Source organism: Dendrobates tinctorius, unplaced genomic scaffold, assembly GCF_039654945.1.
Source record: "Dendrobates tinctorius isolate UK_male_01 unplaced genomic scaffold, ASM3965494v1 ptg000196l, whole genome shotgun sequence".
NCBI classification, from domain to species: domain Eukaryota; kingdom Metazoa; phylum Chordata; class Amphibia; order Anura; family Dendrobatidae; genus Dendrobates; species Dendrobates tinctorius.
The window spans coordinates 300852-326138 of NW_027361863.1; the positions used below are offsets into that span (position 1 = coordinate 300852).

Consider the following 25287-nt stretch of genomic DNA (forward strand, 5'->3'; position numbering starts at 1 on the left):
GAGTCGGATTCCTGCGTTTACTCAGCAGGGATCCAGATCCTCACATTCTGCACTCTCCTCCTATTTTGCCACTGCAGAGGAGATTGCAGAGGAGATTGCCTTGCAGCAAATCTCTCCTGAGGCTAAGTCCTTCTGTCCTCTTACTGGGCATGCTCATGGGACGATCTCCCATTGGAGATCGGGAGTCATGTGCTCAGGTCCCGCTCCAGTTCTCATTGGTCCATCTCAGAGATCTGGAAGCGTGCAGAAGGTCCCGGCTACTATAAAAGGCGCGCATGGCTGTTCCGCCATGCGCTAGTACAGTCATACTTGCTGCTGTGTGTATGAGGATGCATGCATGATTCAGGTGACTGACTCATTTGAAACCCCTTCCCTCTGATATTACGCATGTGAATAGGGACTGAGTTAGTTTCAGCGCCAGCGCTCCTCTGCTTCAACTCGCACAGCTGCTAGCGTCCGACATTGCGCTTGCGCCTTGCCTTTGTCGTTTGGTGGCAGTGTCCACGCCGCGCTACAGTAGCAGCCTCCTTTGCGTTTGCAGTTGCAACACAGCGCACATGGTAGGGCTAGATGGACGTAGTGCCGCCGTCTTGGGCTACTCCTGTGACCGTATACCGTGTGTGCATTTTTTACTGAGTTCTGTGACTACAACAGGCTCAGTTATTTGTGTTTTGTACTTTTGGCATCTCCGTGAGTTTAACTGAGATTGCTCTGCACACCTGGGTGGAGTTTAACCCCGTGTGCAATTCCGCCATATTGCTCCTGCCAGCAGCGGTTATTTCACCTACTGCACGGTGGACCCAGAGCGTCGATCGCACTTTATTTATATTTTTATTTAGTGCGTTCCGCCGTTCCTAACACATACACACCCGATAGGAGATAATTGATTGCATATTCTATGCACAACAATGCCACAGCACTGCTTTCCATAACTAAAGTCACAGTCTCCAAGCTGTCCCCCAGCTGTCATGGCATCCCATTGACACCCTGCAATCACATCGCGGGGATGTGCTATTCTAACCATCCATCAGTGTCTCACCGCATGCTGTACATGCTGCTTTCACAGATTGACTGTGACATTTAACAGGTCATCAGCTGTGGGCGTAAATCCACTAGCAACTGTTGGAGGCAGATGATGGCTAAATAACACAGCCATCATCTGCTGGCAAAGATGAAGGATCGGTTCTTCAAGGAGCAGACTTTTGACATACCAGTAAGTCAAATGATGGTAAGGGGTTGAATAAGTCCACAACACCCCAAGAATAATTATTAAATAATGCTCTACTGGGGTATTGTCATATAATAACTTCTTGTAAAATAACACCCTCTTGAGTATGATCATTTACACCCCCTGCAGGGAAATGATGGCCATTGGAGTGTAATGTGTTCCTTGCGGGGGCATGTGCAAGTTGCATTACTGAGTGCCATTCACTTACCGCTATCAGTTTCACGTTACGTATGTGTGTGCATGTGGTCGGTGTATACATGTGTGTATACATATGTGTGTGTCACATACTGTGTGTAATTAGCATCCATTTATAACTCCCGACTGCACAGACAGGAATAGATAAGTGTAAACATGTTGACAATTACCCAACAAACTCAGCGGAACATTGAATGGCGTAAACTGCAGAAGTGCTGCTTATAACATTATATGTATGGGGACAGATTGATCTTCTAGTGATCGTTTTGCGCCCATAATTGTTCGTCATCTGGTGTAAAGAGGCCGGTAAACAAGCGCCGAATATTGCCGATCTTGCTCGTTTAATGGTCTGAGCGCATGTAAATACAACCTAAATGTTTGAGTGTGAGTGTGTCCTTTTGCCTGGGCCCTACTTGGTCTCAAACCTGCCATGGGTACATCTGGTAGGTTGTCTATTACAACTAAAGTGTCCGGCCACCAATGATTTACAAGATTATGATTCCCGTAGAGCTCTAGTTCCAGATTACTTCTCTATCACCTGGTTGAGGATGTGTTGCTTGATCCAACAACAACACTGAGTCTTGTTCTGAGCCCCAGTTCGCTCTGCAGAAACTTTAGAAAGGTGGTACGGTCCCCTTAGCTTATTGTTCAATTTAAATACATATATTCATCAGGATTAACCCTTGATAGTTCCACCGAAAACCAAGCTTCTTGGCCAATCATCGGGTAGTTGGGGAGAAACCCATTTGATTGAATATTCACACAGTTTTATACGCACGCACAAGCAAACTTAGGTGTTCGCTCCATTGCTCTTTCTTTTTGGGGTGCCCATCATATTCAGGTGGGTCTGATTGAGCCCCTTTGGTTGAGGATCTTTCTGGTGGTGGAATGTTGTTGTGTATTATTGATAATTGCGCGCAAGTCTTTGATGAGTTGACGTTCAAAACCCTTACAGATGCTTCTCACTAAATTAGAATATCATCAAAATGTTAATTTAGTTCAGTTCTTCAATAAAAAAAGTTAAATCGAATATTCTATAGAGTCATTACAAACAGAGTGATCTATTTCATGTGTTTATTTCTGTTAATGTTGATGATTATGGCTTACAGCCAATGAAAACCCAAAAGTCATTGTCTCAGTAAATTAGAATAATTAACAAAAACACCTGCAAAGGCTTTCTAAGCATTCAAAAAGGTCCCTTTGTCTGTTTCGGAAGTTTCCACAATCATGGGGAAGACTGCTGACTTGACAGATGTCCAGAAAACAGTTATTGTAGAGCTGGATGAAACCCGGTCAGCAGGAGCGCAAGAACAGGGGATAAATTATTAGTAAATCTTCTTTTATTGAATCCACAACACGTTTCAACAGATAAATCTGTCTTCCTCAGGTGACAATGTGAGGAAGACAGATTTATCTGTTGGAACACGTTGTGAATTTAATAAAAGGAGATTTAATAATTTATCCCCTGTTCTTGTGCTCCTGCTGACCGGGTTTCATCCAGCTCTACACCTCCCTTCCTCATCTGAGGCACCCAGTTGGAGCTGCATCACAACACCTAAGGCAGCGCTTGGCTGGTGCTCCCCTTTGACCGTCCTAACCTTTGTCTGAACAGAAAACAGTCATTGACACACTCCACAAGGAGGGTAAGCCACAAAAGGTCATTGCTAAAGAAGCTGGCTGTTCACAGAGTGCTATATCCAAGCATATTAATGGAAAGTTGAGTGGAAGGAAAAAGTGTGGTAGAGAAAGGTGCACAAGCAACCGGGATAACCGCAGCCTTGAAAGGATTGTTAAGAAAAGGCCATTCAAAAATTTGGGGAGTTTAACAAGGAGTAAACTGCTGCTGGAGTCATTGCTTCAAGAGACACCACACACAGACGTGTTGTGAACTCATTTTCTGGTTTACCTCTGGCTTCTGGTGAGGGTGGTGGAGCTGGCTGTGTTGACAGAGGAGTCGTGAGTTCTCCATCCTGGCTCCCTCTGGTGGTGACAGCAGGTAATGAAGCTGATCTAAATGGCAGAGACCTACCACCTGAGGAGGAGGACTGTGATTGGACATCAGGAGTCTCTGGATTTAAGACAGCCGACGCCCTAATTTTGTGCTGGTGATTTTTTTCCTGCCCTGAGGTTCTGGTTTCCAGTTCTGTTCCTGCCTTCTCAAGCTAAGTGTGCTCTGCTATTTTTTATCATGAGATTTGGTCTGGTTTACTCAGTTTTTGTGGTCAGCCAGCTCCTGCTGGGGCTGTGCTGAATTTCCATTCTTATGTCTCTGTTTATGCCAGTTTGCTTTTTGTCCCTGATCATATTGGTCTCTTTTGCTCTGTCTTCAGAATATACCAGAGTGCTGATATAGGGATTTGAAGTCTAGCGACTTCAGGGTTTTTGTTATCAGAAAGTGTTGGACATTTTTTGGCAGGGTTTTGTGCGTGATTGCAGACAGCATCTTTCCTTTCCTGTCCTTTCTAGTTAGTGTGGGCCCCATCGTTTGCTCAGCCTATTTTTCTATCTGTGTTTGTGTTTTCATCTTGTCTCACCGACAATACATGTTTGGGGGCTGTCTATTGCTTTGGGGTCTGATGTGGGGCAGTTTAGATTTCCCCTTTTCTTGCTTTAGGCTTATTTAGTTCTCCGGCTGTGATGAGGTTTCTAGGATCATCGTAGGTACGCTCCAAGGCTACTGCTAGTTGTGTGGATAGGATCAGGGGTCTGCAATCTGCTTAGTTCCCAACCTCTCTGGTTTTCTGGGGCTTAGCTTGTTTTTGTTTTTCCTCCTCGGTGACTCATTCATAACACAGACATATCCAGGACATGGGTTACAAGTGTCTCATTCTTTGTGTCATTCCACTCATGACCAATAGACAACGCCAGAAGCGTCTTACCTGGACCAAGGAGAGAAAGAACTGGACTGTTGTCAGTGCTCCAAGGTGTTGTGTTCAGATGAAAATACATTTTTCATTTCATTTGGAAATCAAGGTCCCAGAGTCTGGAGGAAGAGTGGAGAGGCCACAATCCAAGCTGCTGGAGGTCTAGTGTGAAGTTTCCACAATCAGTGATGGTTTGGGGAGCCATGTCATCTGCTGGTGTAGGTCCGCTGTGTTTTATCAAGACTAGTGATGAGCGAGTATACTAGTTGCTTCGGTTTCCCAGAGCATGCTCGGATGATCTGAGTATTTTGGCGTGCTCGAAGATTTAGTTTTCGTTACCGCAGCTGCATGATTTGCAGCTGCTAGGCAGGCGGAATACATGAGGGGATTCCCTAACAAACAGGCATTCCACACATGTATTCAGACTGTCCAGCAGCCGCAAATTATGCAGCTGAGGCGACGAAAACTAAATGTCCAAGCACTACAAAATACTCGGAGACCACCTGAGCATGCTCTGGGAAACCCGAGTAACGAGTATAGTCGCTCATCACTAATCAAGACCAAAGTCATCGCAGCCATCTACCAGGAAATTTTAGAGCACTTCATGCTTCCCTCTGCCGACAAGCTTTTTGGAGATGGAAATGTCATTCTCCAGCAGGACTTGGCCCCTGTCCACACTGCCAAAAGTACCAATACCTGGTTTACAAACTACAGTATCACTAAGCTTGATTGGCCAGCAAACTCGCGTGACTGTATTGTCAAGGGGAATATGAGAGACACCAGACCCAACAATGCAGACAAGCTGAAGGCTGCTATCAAAGCAACCTGGGCTTCCATAACCCCTCAGCAGTGCCACAGGCTGATCGCCTCCATGCCAAGCTGCATTGATGCAATAATTGATGATAAAGGAGCCCCGACGAAGTACTGAGTGAATTTACTGAACAGACATTTCAGTAGGCCAACATTTCAAATTTTAAAATCATTTTTCAAGCTGGTGCTGTAAAGTTTTCTAATTTACTGAGATAATGAATTTTGAGTTTTCATTGGCTGTAAGCCATAATCATCAACATAAACATATATAAACACATGAAATAGATCACTCTGTAATGACTCTATATAATATATGAGATTCACTTTTTGTATTGAACTGAAATAAATTAACTTTTTGATGATATTCTAATTTTGTGAGAAGCACCTGTATTATCTACAGTCTTGGACTGGCCCACAGGAGAACAGGCGAATTCTCCGGTGGGCCACCACCCTCTTATATGAGCAGTACTTGGCACAAAACACTTGAATCACTATGTACAGACATAGGCAGCATCTTATTCATTGAACACTCTACCCAATTTATTATTATATTAATTTGTGATTGAATATAATGTCAAATTTGTATGAAGCTGAAAAGTGGGACCTTGGAGTTGGTTACTGGTGGGCCCTTAGCACCCCAGTTCCACATTGCTACTAGGTACAGATTTCTAAATCAGAAGCCGGCGTCTACAAGCGTAGTCGTACAGTTCATTGTATCTGTTACACAATATGTGATGCGACTCCATATCTGCCCTTATAATAAGCGTCCTGCACAGTCTATCACACCGCTGCCTCTCTCCACAGAACTTTAGGTTTCCTTGATAAAAATGCAATTACTACTTATCATCTGCTGTAGAAGCTGAAGATAAAATCAAAACCCTCTCATATGTTTCTTAGATGACGATAATGTTGACATTTCTTTGATACAAGACATCAAAAAATGATTCACATAATCTTGTAATGTAGGAAAGAAACACAAATCTCTCTCTGACCCTTTGTATTGTCCTGGAACAATTCATCTAAAGTGCGGGATGGAATTATTACTGTGTATGGATAAATGCTCAGTGGACAGCATCAGTTAAGGGGCTAAAGCACTCAGCACCATTAAGTTTTGCCATTTTAAGGTTCCCATAAAGGTGAACTTGACTTCTGTATACTTCTGATTTACACTAAGGCATACGGGAGTTATTTCCTATATAAGGCTAGTTACACACTAGCGCTTTGGAGCGCAGCGACGGCCTGCGCCAAACGCAACCTGCTGCAGTTTGGTTGCGCCGGCGCACCGTCAAAAAGGCGCATGCGCCGCCAAACGCATACTGCGCACGGCCTGCGCCCCCAGTGATAAAGATAGGGGACACAGGACGCATGCAGCGTCATGCGCCGGTAGGCGGAGCTACCGGCGGAGGCGCGGCAGGGGGCAGGGCTTAGCGGCGACCGTGCGCAGGCCGTCGCTGCGCTCCAAAGCGCTAGTGTGAAACTAGCCTAAGACAGAAAAAAAACAAGTGACATGTTTTTCTGGACTCCTAATGTTCAAAGGTATTCTCCACTGGAAATGTATTACATTTACTCATAAATATATTATAAATATGTGACTAATCCTAAAAAAAATCCAGGATTCACACTGGCCACCAGTGTAGACAAAATAGACACACAGTTTTTCTGTGTAGACTGGAGCAGAAGAAGCAGTCTTCATATTTGTCACAAAAAGGGTCTTACTAGGTGAAATTGATACTTTAAGCCCAAGGTCTGGGTGGTTGCACCAGTATGGGTGTTGGAGCAGCCAACGGGTGAGGCACACACGGCAAGTATAGCAGACAGGAGACTGTTAGCAGAGGTACTGAAGGCAACATTCTGTCAGGTAACTGAAGAACTGAAAGCCGCAGACAGACAGGAGATGCCCTGGACACACCAGACAGGGAGCAAAGTTATTGGATGCTGTAGCCAGTCATGAGACATCCTGGAAACTGCAGACAGGAAACTGTGAGACTGGACGCTTCATACAGACAGGAGGCATCCTGGATAAAAGACAGCAGTAGTACTGAAAGCTGCAGTCAGATAACTCAGGTACTGGAAACCACAGGCAGTCAGGAGATGTCCTGGAGACTAAAGGCAGGAACTGTGCACAGACAAACTACAAGTCTTACTAGGAAGTCTAAATAACAAGACACAGCTGTGTGCCTTTTGAGGCTTTATATAGACCTAGGAGGATCAGCACATGGGAGCACGCCGGGCTACTTGCAAAACCCGACAAGGAGCACAACAAAGTTCAGCAGATCGTGGTAGGGAACAGAGCCCAGATAAAGGACATGTGTGCAACAATATTATTTTTTTATTTAAAGACTGCAAATTTATTAGCACATCCAGTATAAAGCTGTAGGCTTAAAGCAGATCTGTCACTTTGTTTCACAAATTAAGCTGCATGCATTATTTAATAGATTTATGAACATGGCATACTAACTTTGAAAATCCAGGTCAGAAAGCTGTTTAGCCAGATTTTAAAATGAGCAGGTAGACAGACTTATCAACTTTTAAAGTGGATAATATAAACTTTTAAAGTATGTACATACATCAGATATAAACTCAGTGAGTGGCTGCAGATATGTCAACGGCGGTGGATGGGTAAGTAAAGCGCACTTTGTTTTATTATACAGTACATCTTTGAGCCAATGGAATAAAGTTAGTTTCAAGGGAACAACCCATTAGCGGAAACTAAAATTAAATATACAAAATGATGGTACTACTTTTTTAGAAAGGTCTCTTGACAATATGCAGTTGACATAGTGTAACATTACTTGGATGCCGAATGACCAAATGTTATTTATTCGGAAACCAGAAAACAATGTTTAATTTCCCTGCAGCGCCACCACAGGTTAAGTAAAGCATTACACAATGCAAAGGTTTGTGCACTGCAGGCTAGGACAGGTCCTCCAGAATGAGAGCTGCTTTGGGTATCTGCTCTGGCTTAGAGATGACGGACCTCTCTAGCATTCCTTAGCATTTTGTAATTGAAAGTGGGTTTTCTGAACTTCACGCCACTTTTAAGATAATTTCTTCATCAAATCCACAGGAATATTCTGCTGTATTACTATGAAAGTTCAATCAGTCAGTAATGACAATTTTCTGATTGTTTTATTGAACCAGGACTGCCGGACTGCAAGGAGCCTTGTGTCAACATAGAACATAAAGATGATCAAAATGAGCAAAATCTGAAGGTAAGAATGAAGAAATATGAACCCCACCATCTCGTAAAAAGTTACATGAATTTTTTCTGAAAAAAAACTAAGAGAAAAACGACGTTGCGCTTTGAGTTCGGTGCGATACAAGATAAAGAATTAAACATATTCATGACCCAAGTTCAAATCCACTAAACACATACATTTTTTTTCTGTTCTTTTTTTCCTTTTCTTTATCTTCACCCAGGAATCAATATAAAAGAATATATGTTATAGACGTTAATAGTTTGTATATTATTTTTCTATGTCATTTCTATACTACCAACTTGTAAAATACTGTTTTTCTTTTTTTTCCCTGATGAACTGTGATGAACCTTCACACATCATGTCTCTATCTGGCGCCAACATTTGAGCTTTCATCACTGTAAATGTGACTGCATTGTGGTGTGAACTATGGTTTTCGCATCCTGATGAAGAATTCTGTAGTATTTCCAAACGCATTGATTGAATAAAGAAAAAAGGCAAAAACTTTCTGTCTGGACTCGGACTATTATATGTGACACCAGCAGCGCAGATTTTCCGCATATTCTCCTTATCTACATGATTTTTTTTTGTGGCAGGAAAGTCAGCAGCTTTATTAGATTTCTGTATATTTACATATAATAATGCCATAAAAATTAAATGGGGTTGTCCGAGATAAATACCATCTACACTGGTAACTTGGGTTCTATGAAGAGAACAAAAATTCCCCACTCACCTGCCTTCACCCCCTCTTCCAGTGGATCCAGGGAAGGTTCGGTGGTTTGCGCTATCACCGAAAGTGATCACTGTTGCATTGTCACATGAGCGTTCGGGGCCTGTGATTGGCTGCATCGGTCAGGTGACTAGAATAGCGTAACATCAGAGAGACATCCGGTGACGCACTGTTGTAGTCACCCGACCAATACAGCCAATCACAGGAACAAGGGAATAGAGGAGAGCAGCCTCCGGAAATGACAGCAGACACTGCAGAAATTATTAAATAAGGACAGAGAGGGACAGGAACCAGAAAAGAGCAAAAATGGATTTGATGCGGACCAAAGAAAATTTGGTCCGAAACAAGAGTGCTCCGTGAAAAGATGTTTTTTATACTGAGCAGTCTCTCCAGACTCCAAAATATAATAAGAGAGAAGAGGAGAAAAATTGTGAAAATACATTATAGTTACCTGTCATTGTGCCACCTTTGCTATAACTGAGCCTCTCTGGTGCTCCTCGTGGGCAGGTCTTCAGTTCCTCTCCCGCAGAGGCTAGTGATTGGCCATACAGTCACATGTTGGGTGGGACAAGGCATATCACTGAAGTCAATGGTGTTCGTCACCCTCTCTGTGACTGCATGAGAACAATCACTGGCCTCAGTGGCCGAACAACTGAAGATCTGTGCAAGGACCGAGAAGCTGTAACGGCGGAGTAAGGAGGCAGGTGACAAGTGAGTATAATTTTTTTTTTCTAATTTTAGCCTCTTTTCAACCTTTGAATGAAGAGGCATTGTATGACGCTGCAGTTTGTAAAAACTAGGGGAGATAATATAAGACTTGTTGGTCATGTGTGTATGATTAAGATTAAAGTCCACTCTGTGGATGTTAAAGTGGCTCTGACACTAAATTTCACAATACAAACTATATACATCTTCTACATCTGATGAGGCTGGTGTATTTACTAAGATAATCCATGTCAGAATGTCTGTATAATCCATTCCTATTAATAAAATGAGTCCAACTAGATATCAAGTCGTAAAACTTTCAAGAAAAGATCACACAGCCATTCTTATGTTGATTTTCAAAGTAAGCACACCGGCCTCTTCAGGTCTAAGCTCTATTTAATAATATCTGAAGTCTGTATTGGGAAATCTGATTACACAGAGGCTTTAATAAACAGGTCAGGAGCCTTTCCCTCTACAGTATTGCTGTTGTCAGCTGTGTTTCTAATTGAATGATATTATCCCATGGGGCTTAGCTGGGAGCCCGACATCAATAATCTTATATACAATGTGCAGAATAGTATACAAAGCTTTTAACGTCTCGCCAATGTGTGCATCGCCAGTGTCTAGATATTAAGTGTAACTGAATTTCCGTGAATGTAAATTTTATTATCAGTTTGCATCACATGTAGAATATGGATGATGCAAGTATTAATCACATCGGGGGCCACAATATTTACCTAAACATTTTGCCAGCAGATAATCATCAGTTTATGTTTTATTAATTAATGCTATAAAGCAGACATTATCTCGCACCCTCGAGGCATTTAAAACAGAATGGATAATGAAACTACCATAAAATTAACACGCAGAATTAATTTTCTGAGTGCAATCTCACAGAATTTCCCGGTACTAAACGTATCCCTAAATTCTTTTGACTTTTCCATAGTAGCCTCAAAAATAACATCTGTCTGGGATCCCTGCTGGGCTTTGTAACCCTGACCTACTGTACGTAAATGATATATAAAGGGGCTTGTATCCCCTATAAGAATTGTTTATTTTATTTTATAGTGATTGTAACTAATTTTTAACTTTAATTTTTAACTCCATCCCCAGTACAGTACTATGGAAAAGGCAATAAATGGACAAAAGTACTGGGATACCTACACCCAATATTGAGTTGGTCTCTCCTTTGCAGCTAGATCAGCTTCCACTTTTTTGGTGCTTGATGCTTGTCATTGAGCTTGGTGATGTGAGGCTTAGCATTGTGCTTGGTGATGTAAGACTGCATTCAGCTGCTCCGGAGGATGTCTGGACTCTGCAGTTATGGAGTTAGCAGAGTGTTGGTGACTTTTCTTCCCTCTGCTCCTCTGCGCTCGGCACCTCACTCTGTAACGTTATAGCCGAGTTGCTGCAGTTCCTTTTGGTGCAGATGTGACATTTATTACAAGGCGAACTATAAATCAATAAAAAAGCACCCCCATGAAACCTCATGAAAGTACTGAAAATCTGGGCAAATTTTAGATTGATAAACGCTATGGATTTCAGTTTAGAAATCGGAGCTTAAAATCCTCATCCGGTTTATCATTTACAATTTCATCATGTGGTATTTTCTGCCAATTTTTGCACCAAATGTTTCAAAATATCATAATAAGTTCATCAATTTAGTGCAAGAAAAAACATGTTCTTCTTTCTTTAACTATTTCTTTTTTTTAACTTTTTAGCCCCAAAAGATGTAAATCCTTTAAAAAAATGCGCCAAATTGAAACTTCCAGAAACATTACTCCAGCAGGGAATTAGAGTGAGATGCAACCCAAAAAGAAATGACATTTGGTTACATTTTTTATGAATCAGTCTAAAATATCTGGATTAATAAAGTTGTAGAGAGAAAAAAAAAAAAATGGCACCAAACATACAGGCCCTGATTCATCATTGTGTTTTGTCTTGTTTTGAGCCTTTTTTGTTTGCACTCAATTCATTAACCACTTCACAACAAATATGCTGAGGCCGCATCTTTCCCTGCACATGACAGATGATTTCATTAAGTGCTTTTAACAGCCGCGGGTGGATCGGAGCTCCAGCCGCGGCTTTTAACCAGTTAAATCTGCTGTCAATCTCCAACAGCAATGTAAAGGCCCCGTTACACGCAACAATGTCCCAGCGATCCCACCAACGATCCGACATGGATGGGATCCCTGGGACATTGTTAGGATGATCGCTGGTGACCTGTCACAGACAGACTCACCAGCAATCAGGACCAGCGAGCAAGCTGGTTTCCAAGGTAAACAGCGGATATCTAAGAGCTGATCGTTGGTCTCTCGCTGTCACACGGAGCGATGCGCGCTGGCCAGCGGGAGACCACCGATCAAAAAACGGCCCAGGACGTTCGAGCACGATAAGCGATACCCGCTGGTGGGCCGGTCGCTGATACATGTTACACACAGCGATCTCGCTGACAAGATCGCTGTGACATCACAAAATAAGCTATCTCGCTAGCGAGATCGCTGTGTGTGACTGGGCCTTAACACATTCTAGCTGGAATATGGTATCAATAAAAACGATGACTCAAGTCGCAAAAAATAAGTCACCACACAGACCTAGATACTGAAAGATAAAAATGCTAAAGGTCTTGGAAAATGGTGACCAATTCATAAACTTGCATCAATTTTTTTTCATACAAATTTTGGAATTTTTTTTCACCACTTAAGGTTGCTGGCGGTGGCGCATGCGGAGATTGAGATCTCGGGAGACGAGATCTCTTCTTCCAAGATATCATCTCCCAAAATCTCAATCTGTGCATGCGCTGCTTCCGGTGTTGATTTTCGCAAAGCCCACCACAGGGAAATCAATGGGAAAGGGGACTCCACTCATGGGCGCAAACATCGCTGCCAGCATCCTGAAGCATTGACCCTTCCTCCTGTGACGCCATCCCCCGGAAAGCTACCACTAAACCAGACAAGAAGACACATCCGCATGTTATTAAAAATTTTTGCTTTCATATTTTCCACTTCAAAAAATGGGGTGAATCTTATAGCCCATGACATAGACATCCCTCTCTACCACTAAGCTTGCTTCCGGGATGGACCGTGCTCTCCGGTCTTTCAGCATCAGTCTTACTCCAGTAGGGGACCCTCTTAACCATTTAGCTCCAGTCTCAAGAATATCCACAGATGAAATAAGCTGCCACATTCTGAGTGACCTGCCCATACTGCTTAGTCTTCTTCTGACAACTGCAGACCCACTAATTCTGCACTGTCAGCACTTCTCCTGGTGTTACTCCCCGATGAGATACTGGCCCAAATTCTATATGACTGGGCTCTTGACTTTAACGTTACGAAGCTAGCAGCCCTATCAGGGCGCTCCTGCCCAACTGATTCAAATTCCAGATGCTCCCTGGCTTAACAGCTGTTAACCCCTCCTGCTTTAACTATTTACAAGCTGAGCATCTCTAACCCCATCTAGTGGGCAAACTAATAGACATTTACATGGCATGTACAATAAATATGAATTACGCTAACGGGAAAGGGTACATAACATCCAACATTAAATATATATATATACACGTATATATATCTGTACACTTATGGACACTTCTTTGTGTCCCTTACATTCTCCCTTCCTTTTAATATGGTTGTCCCGAACCATTAGAACATTTTAATAAATATGGGAAATATAATAATATCATTAAACTAAAAATACAGTACTCAAAAAATATATAAATTATTATTTTTTTTGTACATATAATACTCCAAACAGGGAGGCACTTAAAATAGTCCAACTTAACTCAACATAAGCAATTTCCTATTTAATCTCTTACATTCTTCTTATCAAAGGTGCCTGGCTCACAGTCCTGCAGATCACCTACAGTCCAATACAACTATCCATGGTATGGAAAGTCTCATTCCACGACAGTGTACGTCGACTACGGTCCCATCCGTCCACGGGACGCAAACAGATATGAAAAATAAAGTATACATGTTTGGTATATGCATGCTTGTACTGACCAAGGGAATCATATTGCCAGGTTGGTTTTACCATATAGTGAACATGGTAAATAAAATCCTCCAGAGCCCTAAAAAACAATTGTGAAATTACACTGTTTTGCAATTTCACCACACTTTTTCCCCCATTTTCGAGTACACTACATGGTAAAATCAATGGTCACATAGAGAAAGAGAAAAGCTAGATCACCGAACTCCAAGTGCATGGAACTCCATCCTCATGAGACGTTTTAGTATAAGAGGAAAAAAAGGCTTTGTTTCAGCTCTCTTTAAGTTTATATTCAAATAATTTAAAACATGGTAGAAACCTAGACCGCACTAAATTGCACAATGGGACACAAGAGCGACGCGTTTCGATTGCAGAAGCGATCTTTATCAGAGCTGCTAACCTTGAGACATACACATTGTTATAGGAAAATCAAACCAATTAGACATCCGAGTGGTATCACATGGTGTGTAAGGTCCTGACAAAAACGTTCATGAAAAACAGACAAACATAAAAAAAGAGAAAAACATATCAATAAATGAAATCATTTAATGTAACATGACATTATTAAAACACAAGCAACGATAGCTGTTAATAAAGAAACATAATTTCATTGCGTCTGTCCAGTCCATTTGAATACCTGGTGCCTAAGTTGTAGATCCAATAGGCTTCATGAGTGAGTGAGCAGCGTCTATTATCGCCACCCCGCAAAGGTTTGTTAACCCGTTCAGCTCCGCAAACCCGAAGAGACATACTGTTACGTACGCGAGTGTTGTTGTACAAAATGTTTGGCCACTGAAGATACTGTATATTACAATTGCTATTAATGTTAGCAGTATTGTTTATATTGTTGAAATGTTCAGCAAGGCGAGTTTTTAATTTCCTCCCTGTACATCCCACATATGCTAGATTACATGCCGTACAATCAATTTTGGAAATGAACTGACTTGTGTTACAATTAATGAATTCTTTTATATTAAATTTTTGAGTATTGCTGTAATAACTAAAACATTTTGTATTGTTAATGTATTTACACGTTTTACAGTTTGGAGTACCGCATTTTCAGGAACAATTTTCTCTCCTGACATTGCATGAGTTAAATTCTGAGGATATTCGATTGGTAGATCTAATTAACCAGTCAGAAAATTTAAAAGTGAAGAACCCCTATTTTTTTATCCGTTCCAACCAGGTCTGTGTGCATGAACAGGTTCCAAGAAATTGTGGAGCGTGAATAATCACTGAAGGACAATTTGGATAATAATTCCACTTGGGGTAATCTCTCCAAAAAACAACTTAGAGCTTTACAGGAACTAAAAAATATGACAGATATAATTATAAATATGTCCGATAAGGGTGGCGAGATAGTAATCATGATCTCTGAAGATTATAAAAACAAAACTGAAGAAATACTTTTGGATGTTTCTACATATGAAAAATGATCTCAAAGTTTAAGACGGAGGTAGATCAAATAATCAAGGATAGATTGAGTCTTGGAGGTTTGACAAAAAAGCAAGCAGAATTCTTGGAAGTATCACATCCTATACTACCGATATTGAATAGATTACCAAAAAATTCACAAACAAGAATATTTTCCACCCATGAGGCCAATAGTGTCTGGGATTGGCTCACCAAATCAACATTTACGTGAATGGTTGGACTCTTTATTGCAACCACTTGTTCACCTTGTTCCGGGATCATATCAAGGACTCAAGAGATATACTTGATGCTTTGTCATGCAAAGTGTGGTCATCTAACTATACTTGGTTGAGCTGCGATGTGATGGCACTATATACAAGTACACCTCACACTATAGCCATGGAATCTCTAAATTTTCATCTTGTCAAATATAGTAGTTATACTCAGGATTTGATTAATTTTATTTTACAGGTAACTTTTTTCTTATTGACTCAAAATTTCTTCTCATTTGACCAGCATTATTATTTACAGCGTACTGGAGTGGCCATGGGTGGCAAGTTTTCACCTTTTTTGGCAAACCTAGTCATGGCTGGAAGTTCAAATATTTGTTTTCTGTTTCTAATTTATTTATGACATCCATTGTCTGGTATGGCAGATACATCGATGATACCCTCATTGTATGGAGGGGTGGTGTATCTGCCATACCAGGCTTTATTGAATATATCAATTCTAAGAATATGAATCTCAAATTTACGCATGTTGCTGATTTTCACCAAATTTCATTTTTACATTTAAAACCTGTTGGTGTGCATGGTCAAAGAATATTAACAAAAACTCATTCAAAACCAATAATTGGTAATACAATCTTACATGCTGGTAGCAGTCATCCCAAGCATACAATCAGGTCCATCCCCGTTGGGGAATTTGCTAGGATTAAAATAAACTGCAGTGATAACAAGACTTTAGATGAAGAATTAAAGCCATCATGTAGGAAACTTAAAAAAGGAATAATCTCAATTGGAAGTTAAACAGAGCTTTAAATATAGTTTCATCAAAAAATCATGAGGAATTAATTTCTCCTCCGCATGATTACCATTCCAGTAATAAAAAAAGTGAAGTCCCTGGATAATAAATCTTTTTTATGTCTCCAATATAGCCCTCAGTTTTATCATATAAGGTGTATTATCAATAAGTTTTTACCAACACTCCATGAAGATCCCATCATGGCCTCCATTTTAAAATCTGGATGTAATGTAGTTGCGAGGAGAGCCCCTACTTTGGGGAATGTGCTATGTCCTAGCATCACAAAGAACGTGGCTAGCTATAAAAGGGAGTTATAAATGCGGTACTGCAAACTGTAAAACGTGTAAACACATTAACAATACAAAATGTTTTAGTAATTACAGCAATGCTCAAAAATTTAATATAAAAGAATTCATTAATTGTAACACAAGTCAGGTTATTTACAAAATTGATGGTACGGCATGTAATCTAGCATATGTGGCATGGACAAGGAGGAAATTAAAAACTCGCCTTGCTGAACATTTAAACGATATAAACATCACGGCTAACATTAATAGCAATCGTAATATATCTTCAGTGGCCAAATATTTTATACATCAACATTCGCGTAACAGTATGTCTCTTCGGGTTTGCAGAATTGAACGGGTTAAGGTTAGCAGCTCTGATAAAGATTGGTTGTGTGATCGAAACGCGTCGATCTTGTAACCCAGTGTGCAACTTAATGCGGTTTAGGAGCCTACCATGTTTTAAATTATTTGAATAAATTTGAATAAATTTTATCCAAAGAAGCTGGAGCAAAGCGTTTTTTTTCCTCTTAAAATCAATGGTGCCCCATTCAAAGTACAACTCGTCACGCAAATTCTTTATTGACGAAAAAACTGAAAATGGCCTTGGCGTGAAGAGATTAATTCATCTACACCTTTTTTTTAAGGATACTCTATATGTGATCACCTGTCTTTTTTTGTTTTGTTTTTGTTTCCGCTTTATGGGCAGAATTTACCAATTCCAGATGTTTATGCTTGATTCCTCAATCGTAAATTTTTAAAAAGTTGTAAAATTTGACCCAACTTTTCTCCAGTCCCACTCCGGTGTAGTTTCAGCGTGCCAAAAGTTGCAAAAACAGTTCGAGCCAGTAAGAGAGTCCATTTTTGACTTTGTGCTAAATTCATGAACTGCGTGTGCCATTTTGATTAATTTGGTGCTGGAAACACCAACTAACATCACAAGACAGAAAAGGAAAGTGACTTTAAAAAATCGCAAATGATGAGTCTGGACCGTGGAAAATTTGGAAAGCCATTAAAAAAGGAGCAAACTTCTCAAGTAAAGTGGAGAAACAACAATGATGAATCGAGGCTGCAAAGTATAAATCAAGCCTTATTCTTTGTACAACTAGACGTTCTGCATCTTTTTTTAGTTTTGGAATTATTCCGTATCAGACCGGGCACCTATATTTCACACTCATAATCCCATATGAAAAGCTCCACGATAGGTTTTGAGAACTTGTTTTTTTTCCTAGAGAAACTTTTTGAATTGTATAAATTTAAACTTGATTTTATCCCTCCTCGTTTTGCAGATGATTGATGAGACTGAAGCTACAGACGATAGGAAGCTCCATCCATCACAATCCTTGATCACCGAGCCTATTACGACCCGTATGAGGCCGTCTATGGTTAATCAGAATTCTATCAGCATTAAAAGGACATTGTCATCACTTCCCGGCAAATTAGAGATTGTAACATCCTCCGACAGAACAGTGTGTAGAACAAACCTCCATCCTGCCAAGGAAAAACACAGCCTGGATGAGAAGAAAGGATTTTCGTCTATTACAATTACAGCCAGAAGACACATTACGTCTTTATACCATGCTCCCAAGGAAATTACCTGTGACCCAGCTTCTTCTCTGTGCAGAAGTAATGACTTATTAATGAAGGCTCCAGTTTCGGCAGTTGAACACAATCAGCAATGTGGATTCTTAGATAATAGAGCTGATTGTAGCCAGAATTTTAAGCCTTTTGGGTTCCCACATTCTCAGGAACTTCCATGTCGACCCTCTCGGGTTTTGAACATGTTGGATGATCATCAATATTTAAAGGACAGTTCTAAGAAAAACAACCATACGACATATATTTCAGGAATTCACATTAAAAGGGATGAAACATATCCAGAAACTATTTATTATAGAAACAAACTATTTTCCTTGTCACTTGGTCAATGTCATGTAGCCAACCCAAGGACTTACAAGTCAGAAATATCAGTCAGGATAAAACGTCCCCGAAAAAATAGACTTGACCCAACTTTTGATAAGAACTCCGTGGAAGCCCCAAGTCACTTTTTAATAAATAAATTTGCAGGGCAACGTCAGAAGAGTAGCCCAGTTGACTATGAAAGACCAAATCCGTTTTGCGAAAGTCAACATGAACCATTGAAAGAACATCAAAGAAATCAAGAACATCAAATCAATGGATACCACCATGATGACCCTTGCCAAGAAGTCTCCGGTTCTCTTAATACAGATGGTGAGCTAAGAAATAGGGTGCCATTATTTATCATTAAAGGATTTGCATAATTAAAGGGAATATGTCATCAGGTTTTCATTATTTAATCTGGGAGAAGCATGATGTAGAGACAGAGAGCCTGATTCCATGGATGTGTCAGTTGCTCAAAGGCACCTGTAGTTACAAAGCAATCAGCGTTTTATCAGCTGGTGACTATCACCACAGGACCAGATGTCAGGTGCAAGCAAGTCCAGATAATCTGTGTAACCCTGCCACCCCACTGATAGGCAGCTTGCTTACAGCACTGCTACATCTACAGCAGAGAAAACAGGGATCAAAACTACATCAAGAAGCCCCATAAGTGAAACATTGCTGGAATTAGGGTCTCTGCCACTACTTCATGCTGCACTCAGATTACATTGCCAAAAAATCCTGTAAGTAAGATTGATCATAGCAGCAGAAAAGGAATCTACTGATTTTGTTGGAGGCAGTGACCTATTAATTTATGTCACGTTAATGAGGACAGATATAAAAGAGATAAAATTAGTGTCAGCTAGTTGACCAAAACATAATATGTTGCTGCAAAAAAGTTCAAGAGAATTCTTACAAAAACTGGGAAGGAGTGTGTTAATCTTTTGGCGGGCGGTAACCTGCCTATCCATGTTGCATTAGTTGCAGTACAGGGATACATGTGGCATGAAACGTCAAATGTGAATCATAGGAATGATTATATCAGCAAAAGAGGAGTGTGCTGATCTTGTTGGAGACAGTGACCTATCGACTCATGTACAGGTGCTTCTCACTAAATTAGAATATCATCAAAAAGTTAATTTATTTCAGTTCTTTAATACAAAAAGTGAACTCATATTATATAGAGTCATTACAGAGTGATCTATTTCACGTGTTTATTTCTGTTAAATGTTAATGATTATGGCTTACAGCCAATGACAACCCAAAAGTCATTATCTCAGTAAATTAGAATAATTAACAAAAACACCTGCAAAGGCTTCCTAAGCATTTAGAAAGGTGTGTTTCAGGAAGCTCCACAATCATGGGGAAGACTGCTGACCTGACAGATGTCCAGAAGGCAGTCACTGACACACTCCACAAGGAGGGTAAGCCACAAAGGTCATTGCTAAAGAATCCGGCTGTTCACAGAGTGCTGTATCCAAGAATATTAATGGAAAGTTGAGTGGAAGGAAAAAGTGTGGTAGAAAAAGGTGTACAAGCAACCGGGATAACCGCAGCCTTGAAAGGATTGTTAAGAAAAGGCCATTAAAAAATTTGGGGGAGATTCAGAAGGAGTGGACTGCTGCTGGAGTCATTGCTTCAAGAGCCACCACACACAGACGTATCCAGGACATGGGCTACAATTATCACATTCCTTGTGTCAGCCACTCATGACTCATAGACAACACCAGAAGCGTCTTACCTGGGCCAAGGAGAAAAAGAACTGGACTGATGCTCAAAGTGCAGGACTTGGCCCCTGTCCACACTGCCAAAAGTACCAATACCTGGTTTACAAATAACAGTATCACTGTGCTTGATTGGCAGCAAACTTGCCTGACCTTAACCCCATAGGCTATTGTCAAGAGGAAGATGAGAGACACCAGACCAAACAATGCAGACGAGCTGAAGGCTGTTATTAATGCAACCTGGGCTTCCATAACCCCTCAGCAGTGCCACAGGCTGATCACCTCCATGCCACGCCGCATTGATGTAGTAATTGATGCCATGAAGCCCCGGCCAAGTATTGAGTGCATTTACTGAACATACATTTCAGTAGGCCAACATTTCGGATTTTAAAATCATTTTTCAAGCTGGTGTTATAAAGTATTCTAATTTACTGAGATAATGACTTTTGGGTTTTCATTGGCTGTAAGCCATAATCATCAACATTAACAGAAATAAACACTTGAAATAGATCACTCTGTGTGTAATCACTCTATATATGAGTTTCACTTTTTGCATTAAAGAACTGAAATAAATTAACTTTTTGATGATATTCTAATTTTGTGAGAAGATTTTTGCTAACTGTATGTTAACAAAGACAGATCGGTCACCTCGTAGTTCGAAGTACAACACTTAGCATCCAATAGATCTAAAAAACAAAAACGAAAGATGCCAAGGAGGGTGAACACTTTCCCAAGCCACTGTATGAAATAATGAACGTCATTTAATGGTCGAAAATAGGACACTCTTGTAACCAGATTGTGAAAGGTTACAGCAGCGGGAGAGGAGTGTGTTGATGTTGAGGGAAAGCAATGACCTCTCCACACAACATGATGGAATTTAAGATGAGATTTACCATTTTAAGAAAACATTTTTTTTTTTAATCTTCAACGCAGATATAGGAACGGATTTATGAAGTTTTTGTAGCAACAAAAGATGCAGTTATATAAAACAAGGATGAATTACGAATGCAGATAGCAAAAAATTCCCTGTTTATATCATCTTTGCCTGTGGCTTAAACATTTACTGCATTTATCCGCATCATCTGATTTCATAAAAAAAAAATTATTCCAGCCAACATACCAGGGGAAATTACTAGACTCAGTTTTCCTCCCGTGTACGGTCTCAGAAGCCTCACTTTTTTTAAACACTATTCTCTTTTATAGCCTCGCTAAGATTAACTATAAACTTTTATATCCGCAGCCTTCGATTACCCGCAAACACTGGAGAAGGATCCTCCGCCTGTTAGAGAGATTTATTTAGGGACAGGTTCTCCTCTCCGGAGCTTTGGTCATCCTGGTGCGGAAAGGTCAAACGTAACAACCTTCAACTTCATATTTGGAAAACAGATTTCCAACCAGGGAAAGAATAAGCCGAATCTGCAGAAGGAAAATGTTCCTCTGAAAAGTAAGATGACATTCTGCTATTAACGTATAGTTATTGTTTGTGCAGCTCTGTGTATACTGTCTTATTACCAAAGGGACCATTGGCAACATACACGGGACACTAAAAAAAAAAAAAAACTTTATAAAATACCTCCTGATACAATTCATAAAATGAAATAAAAACTTTCAAGAAACCGTCGAGATGGAATAGATAGAGTTCAGCACCCAGAGGACGTCTAAAGTCGTGCGTCCTTTTTTATCGCACCCTTAGTAGGCGATTGTATATTTTTGCTCTTTCATTTTTTCCTCTTCTTCCTCCAAGAACCATAACTTTTTCATTTTCATTTGATGGCTTTTGTTTTTTTTTTTTGCAAGTCAAAAGTTTACAAAAAGCCAACGCTATTCCACCATTGCTCTTTTGTCAGGTCAGTGCGATCATGGAGATGCCAATTGTAAAAGTTTTTCTTCTATTTCAGTGGTTAAAAAAAAATTCTAAACTACGTAAAATTTCTGAGACCCATAACTTTTTTTTGTATTTTTCAATTGATGAAGTTGTGTTTATTTTCTGGCAAGCTGATATTTTTATTGGTAACATTTTAGGGTACCTACCAGGCTTCGGTGGCTTTACATTGCGCTTTTTGGGGGTAAATGCGGCAATTGAAAATGGCAAGTCTGATGTTTCAATTTTTTTTTCATTTTGACGTCCATATTATGGGATAAATATTTTTACATTGTATTAATTTGGACAATTATGCATGTGGCCATGCCAAGTATGTTATTATTTTTTTCATTTTGCTTTTTATGTCTGGTTAAAACATATGTTTTCATTTTTTCATTTTTCTTTTTACGTTTGTGGTTTAAATGTATATATATTTTAAAATATTTTGCAATGTTTTTTAAATTTTTTTTACACTTGGAATTTGTCTCCTAAGGCTGGTTTCACATTAGCGTATTTTACTTGCAGTGCACGGCGCCGCTAAGCCCCACCCCCTGCCCGCCCCATCCGGTCATCGCTTCCTACTATCGCACACGGCTGCATGTGATCTGCGCACCCTATCTTTAGCATAGGGGGTGCAGACCGTGAACTGGCCATGCGCTAGTAGGATTTTGGGGTGCGCTGCGCACTTTTGAAGGTGTGCCGGTGTGTGCCGAACGCACCATGTTGCATTTTGGCGCGCTCGGCGCACCTTCAAAAGTGCACAGCACACGCCAAAATCCTACTAGCGCACGGTCTGCACACCCTATGCTAAAGATAGGGTGCGCAGATCGCATGCAGCCATGTGCGATAGTAGGAGGCGATGACCGGATGGGGCGGGCAGGGAGCGGGCAGGGGGCGGGGCTTAGCGGCACCATGCGCTGCATGTAAAATACGCTAATGTGAAACCAGCCTTAGAGGACTTAAAGGGAATCTGTCACCCCTTTTTTTTGAATATGAGCTGCCAGCACCGACATCAGGGGCTTATCTACAGCATTCTGTAATGCTATAGATAAGCCCCTTGATGTAACCTGAAAGATAAGAAAAAAAAGAGATAGATTATACTCACCGGGGGGCGGTCCGGTCTGATGGGTGTCGCGGTCCGGCGTCTCCCATCTTCATACGATGCCGTTCTCTTCTTTCCTTCCTGTCGTGGCTCTGGCGCAGGCGCACTGCTCTGGCAAAAATTAAGAGACCACCACATCAAAACCCTGTTATGGGCAGCCCATACTCCAGACCTGAACCCCATTGAAAACCTCTGGAATGTAATCAAGAGGATGATGGATAGTCACAAGCCATCAAACAAAGAAGAACTGCTTAAAGTTTTGCGCCATAAGCAGTGTGAAAGACTGGTGGAAAGCAGCCAAGACGCATGAAAGCTGTTTTTAAAAATCATAGTTATTACACAAAATATTGATTTCTGAACTCTTCCTGGGAAGGTCAGTTGGGACGTGAACAATAATTCACAATTTCTCTGTAACACCCAGGCCAGTAATATCTCTGCAGAATTCATTCCTGGGTCTTATCTGCCCCCAGGTGATCACCCAACACATGGGAATGAGCCATGTCTAACACCCTGCTTCTATAAAGCCCTGGTACCAATAGCTGCTTTATTACCTCACCTTTTGGTTTGGTTACCCAATAAAGAAGATCTCCAATCACAGCAAACTGAGGGAACAGACTGTTGTCCCCCAGCTGCTGAAGCACACCATTTAATACAGTTACATTGTCAAATGCCCCTTTAAGAGTTAGGTCCCTGAGTTAGGCGGTTCCAAAGTTTCTCCCGGACACCTCCATCTCAGGGACGTTTGCCTCAGTGGATGCTGCCTCATCCTCAACAAGTTCACAAAATGGAAACCTGTCATTTGTAGTCTGCGATAAGGTTTCTTTGGGAGCAACCTGGCTATTGTCTGGACAACCAGACATCCCCCTTTTCTCCGCAAGTCCCAAAATAACACAAAGTCCCGCCCAATTATAATAGGGTACAAGAGGTCCTTGACCACACCTACCTTATGGGACTCGGTGCCACAGACGGTGTTTTCGACCACTTGGGCCACAGAGTGGATACAACGGACACTCACCCTCTTTCCAGGAATCAGCTGATGGGGAATGGTGGCCCTCACTACGGTTACCAAACTCTGAGTCAATCGCCATTCTAGGCTGCAGTCCATTGTCTCGGTGGTCATGGGTCAACTGTCGGCTACGTGACCTGGGGTATGATACCTTCAACAAATTATACCATTGGACGGGGCTTTTGCCTCAGATACCTCCTGGGTTCGTGGACGTCTCACCCCCTTTTTGGTATCTGCCCTCTTTTGAGACCCCCAGTATGGGGAGGATCCACTCCCTTGCTTCCCCAAGAACCTCTCAACCACTCTTTACCTCTCCATCAGACTCACTAGGTCATCGGCATTACGGGGATCTCCCTGGGCAACCCAGGATTGTACTGGCCTTGGTAGGGAGTGTATTATCCTGTCCATGACAACCTTCTCCACCATCTGTGCTGGGGAGGAAGATTCAGGCTTCAACCATTTTTGGACAAGGGGTAGGAGATCGAACTTTTGTGACCAGGGAGGTTTATCACTGCAATACGCCCACTCATGCACCTGTTGTGCCCTGACAATCATAATCACTCCTAAGCATGACAAGATCTCAGCTTTTAACTTGGCGTATTCTTTTGCGTCCTGCAACGCCAAGTCATAATATGCCTTCTGCAGTTCACCTGTCAAATATGGCGTCAGAACCTCCACCCACTGCTTCAGAGGCAAATTTCTCTATCCCTGGGCTTGGGATATGTGAGCGGTCATTCCCATCCATCTCTTATGACTGCTTGTAAAACCCAGCACTGGAATCGACAAATAACTCTCTCAGCACTATATGTTCTGGAGCATGCTTCCGGGCTCACATCACTGCAGCTAACAGCCACGATGACACATATCTATATTATGCATATGAGAGACAGTGTGTGTGTATAGTGTATATATATAGTATATACATATTTGTCCACGTATAAACATAGATTGAAACCTTGTATTTGCTCCACCACAGACTAAAAGAATATTGACAACTTTTTTGTTGAGAGCTACGGTAAAATAAATTCTAGACCGTTAATAGCATTTACAACTTGTTCAATCCCAAACCCTTCAGTACAGGGGAATTCTCTCTGGATAAATCATTGTCGTGTTCACTATTTGTGTTGGAGGAATAAATACTCTTTTCAGAAGACAACACATTACAATTTGTTTATTGATCGCACCGTGGCCAGACAATAGATCAGTGACAGCATTTACATCTCTAGACCTATTAATTGTACAAATGCCCCATATAA

General features: G+C 41.1%; 1 protein-coding gene across 2 annotated transcripts in view; it reads left to right on the plus strand.

Moving 5' to 3' along the window:
- CUNH10orf90 (chromosome unknown C10orf90 homolog) overlaps positions 1-25287 on the plus strand; it is a 187919-nt gene that overhangs the window by 63614 nt on the left and 99018 nt on the right. For both annotated transcript variants that reach the window (XM_073552758.1, XM_073552759.1), the window contains exons 2-4: positions 8239-8309; positions 17726-18668; positions 21303-21506. In XM_073552758.1, the coding sequence (XP_073408859.1) occupies positions 8239-8309; positions 17726-18668; positions 21303-21506 (1218 nt within the window). The remainder of the gene's footprint in view (positions 1-8238; positions 8310-17725; positions 18669-21302; positions 21507-25287) is intronic.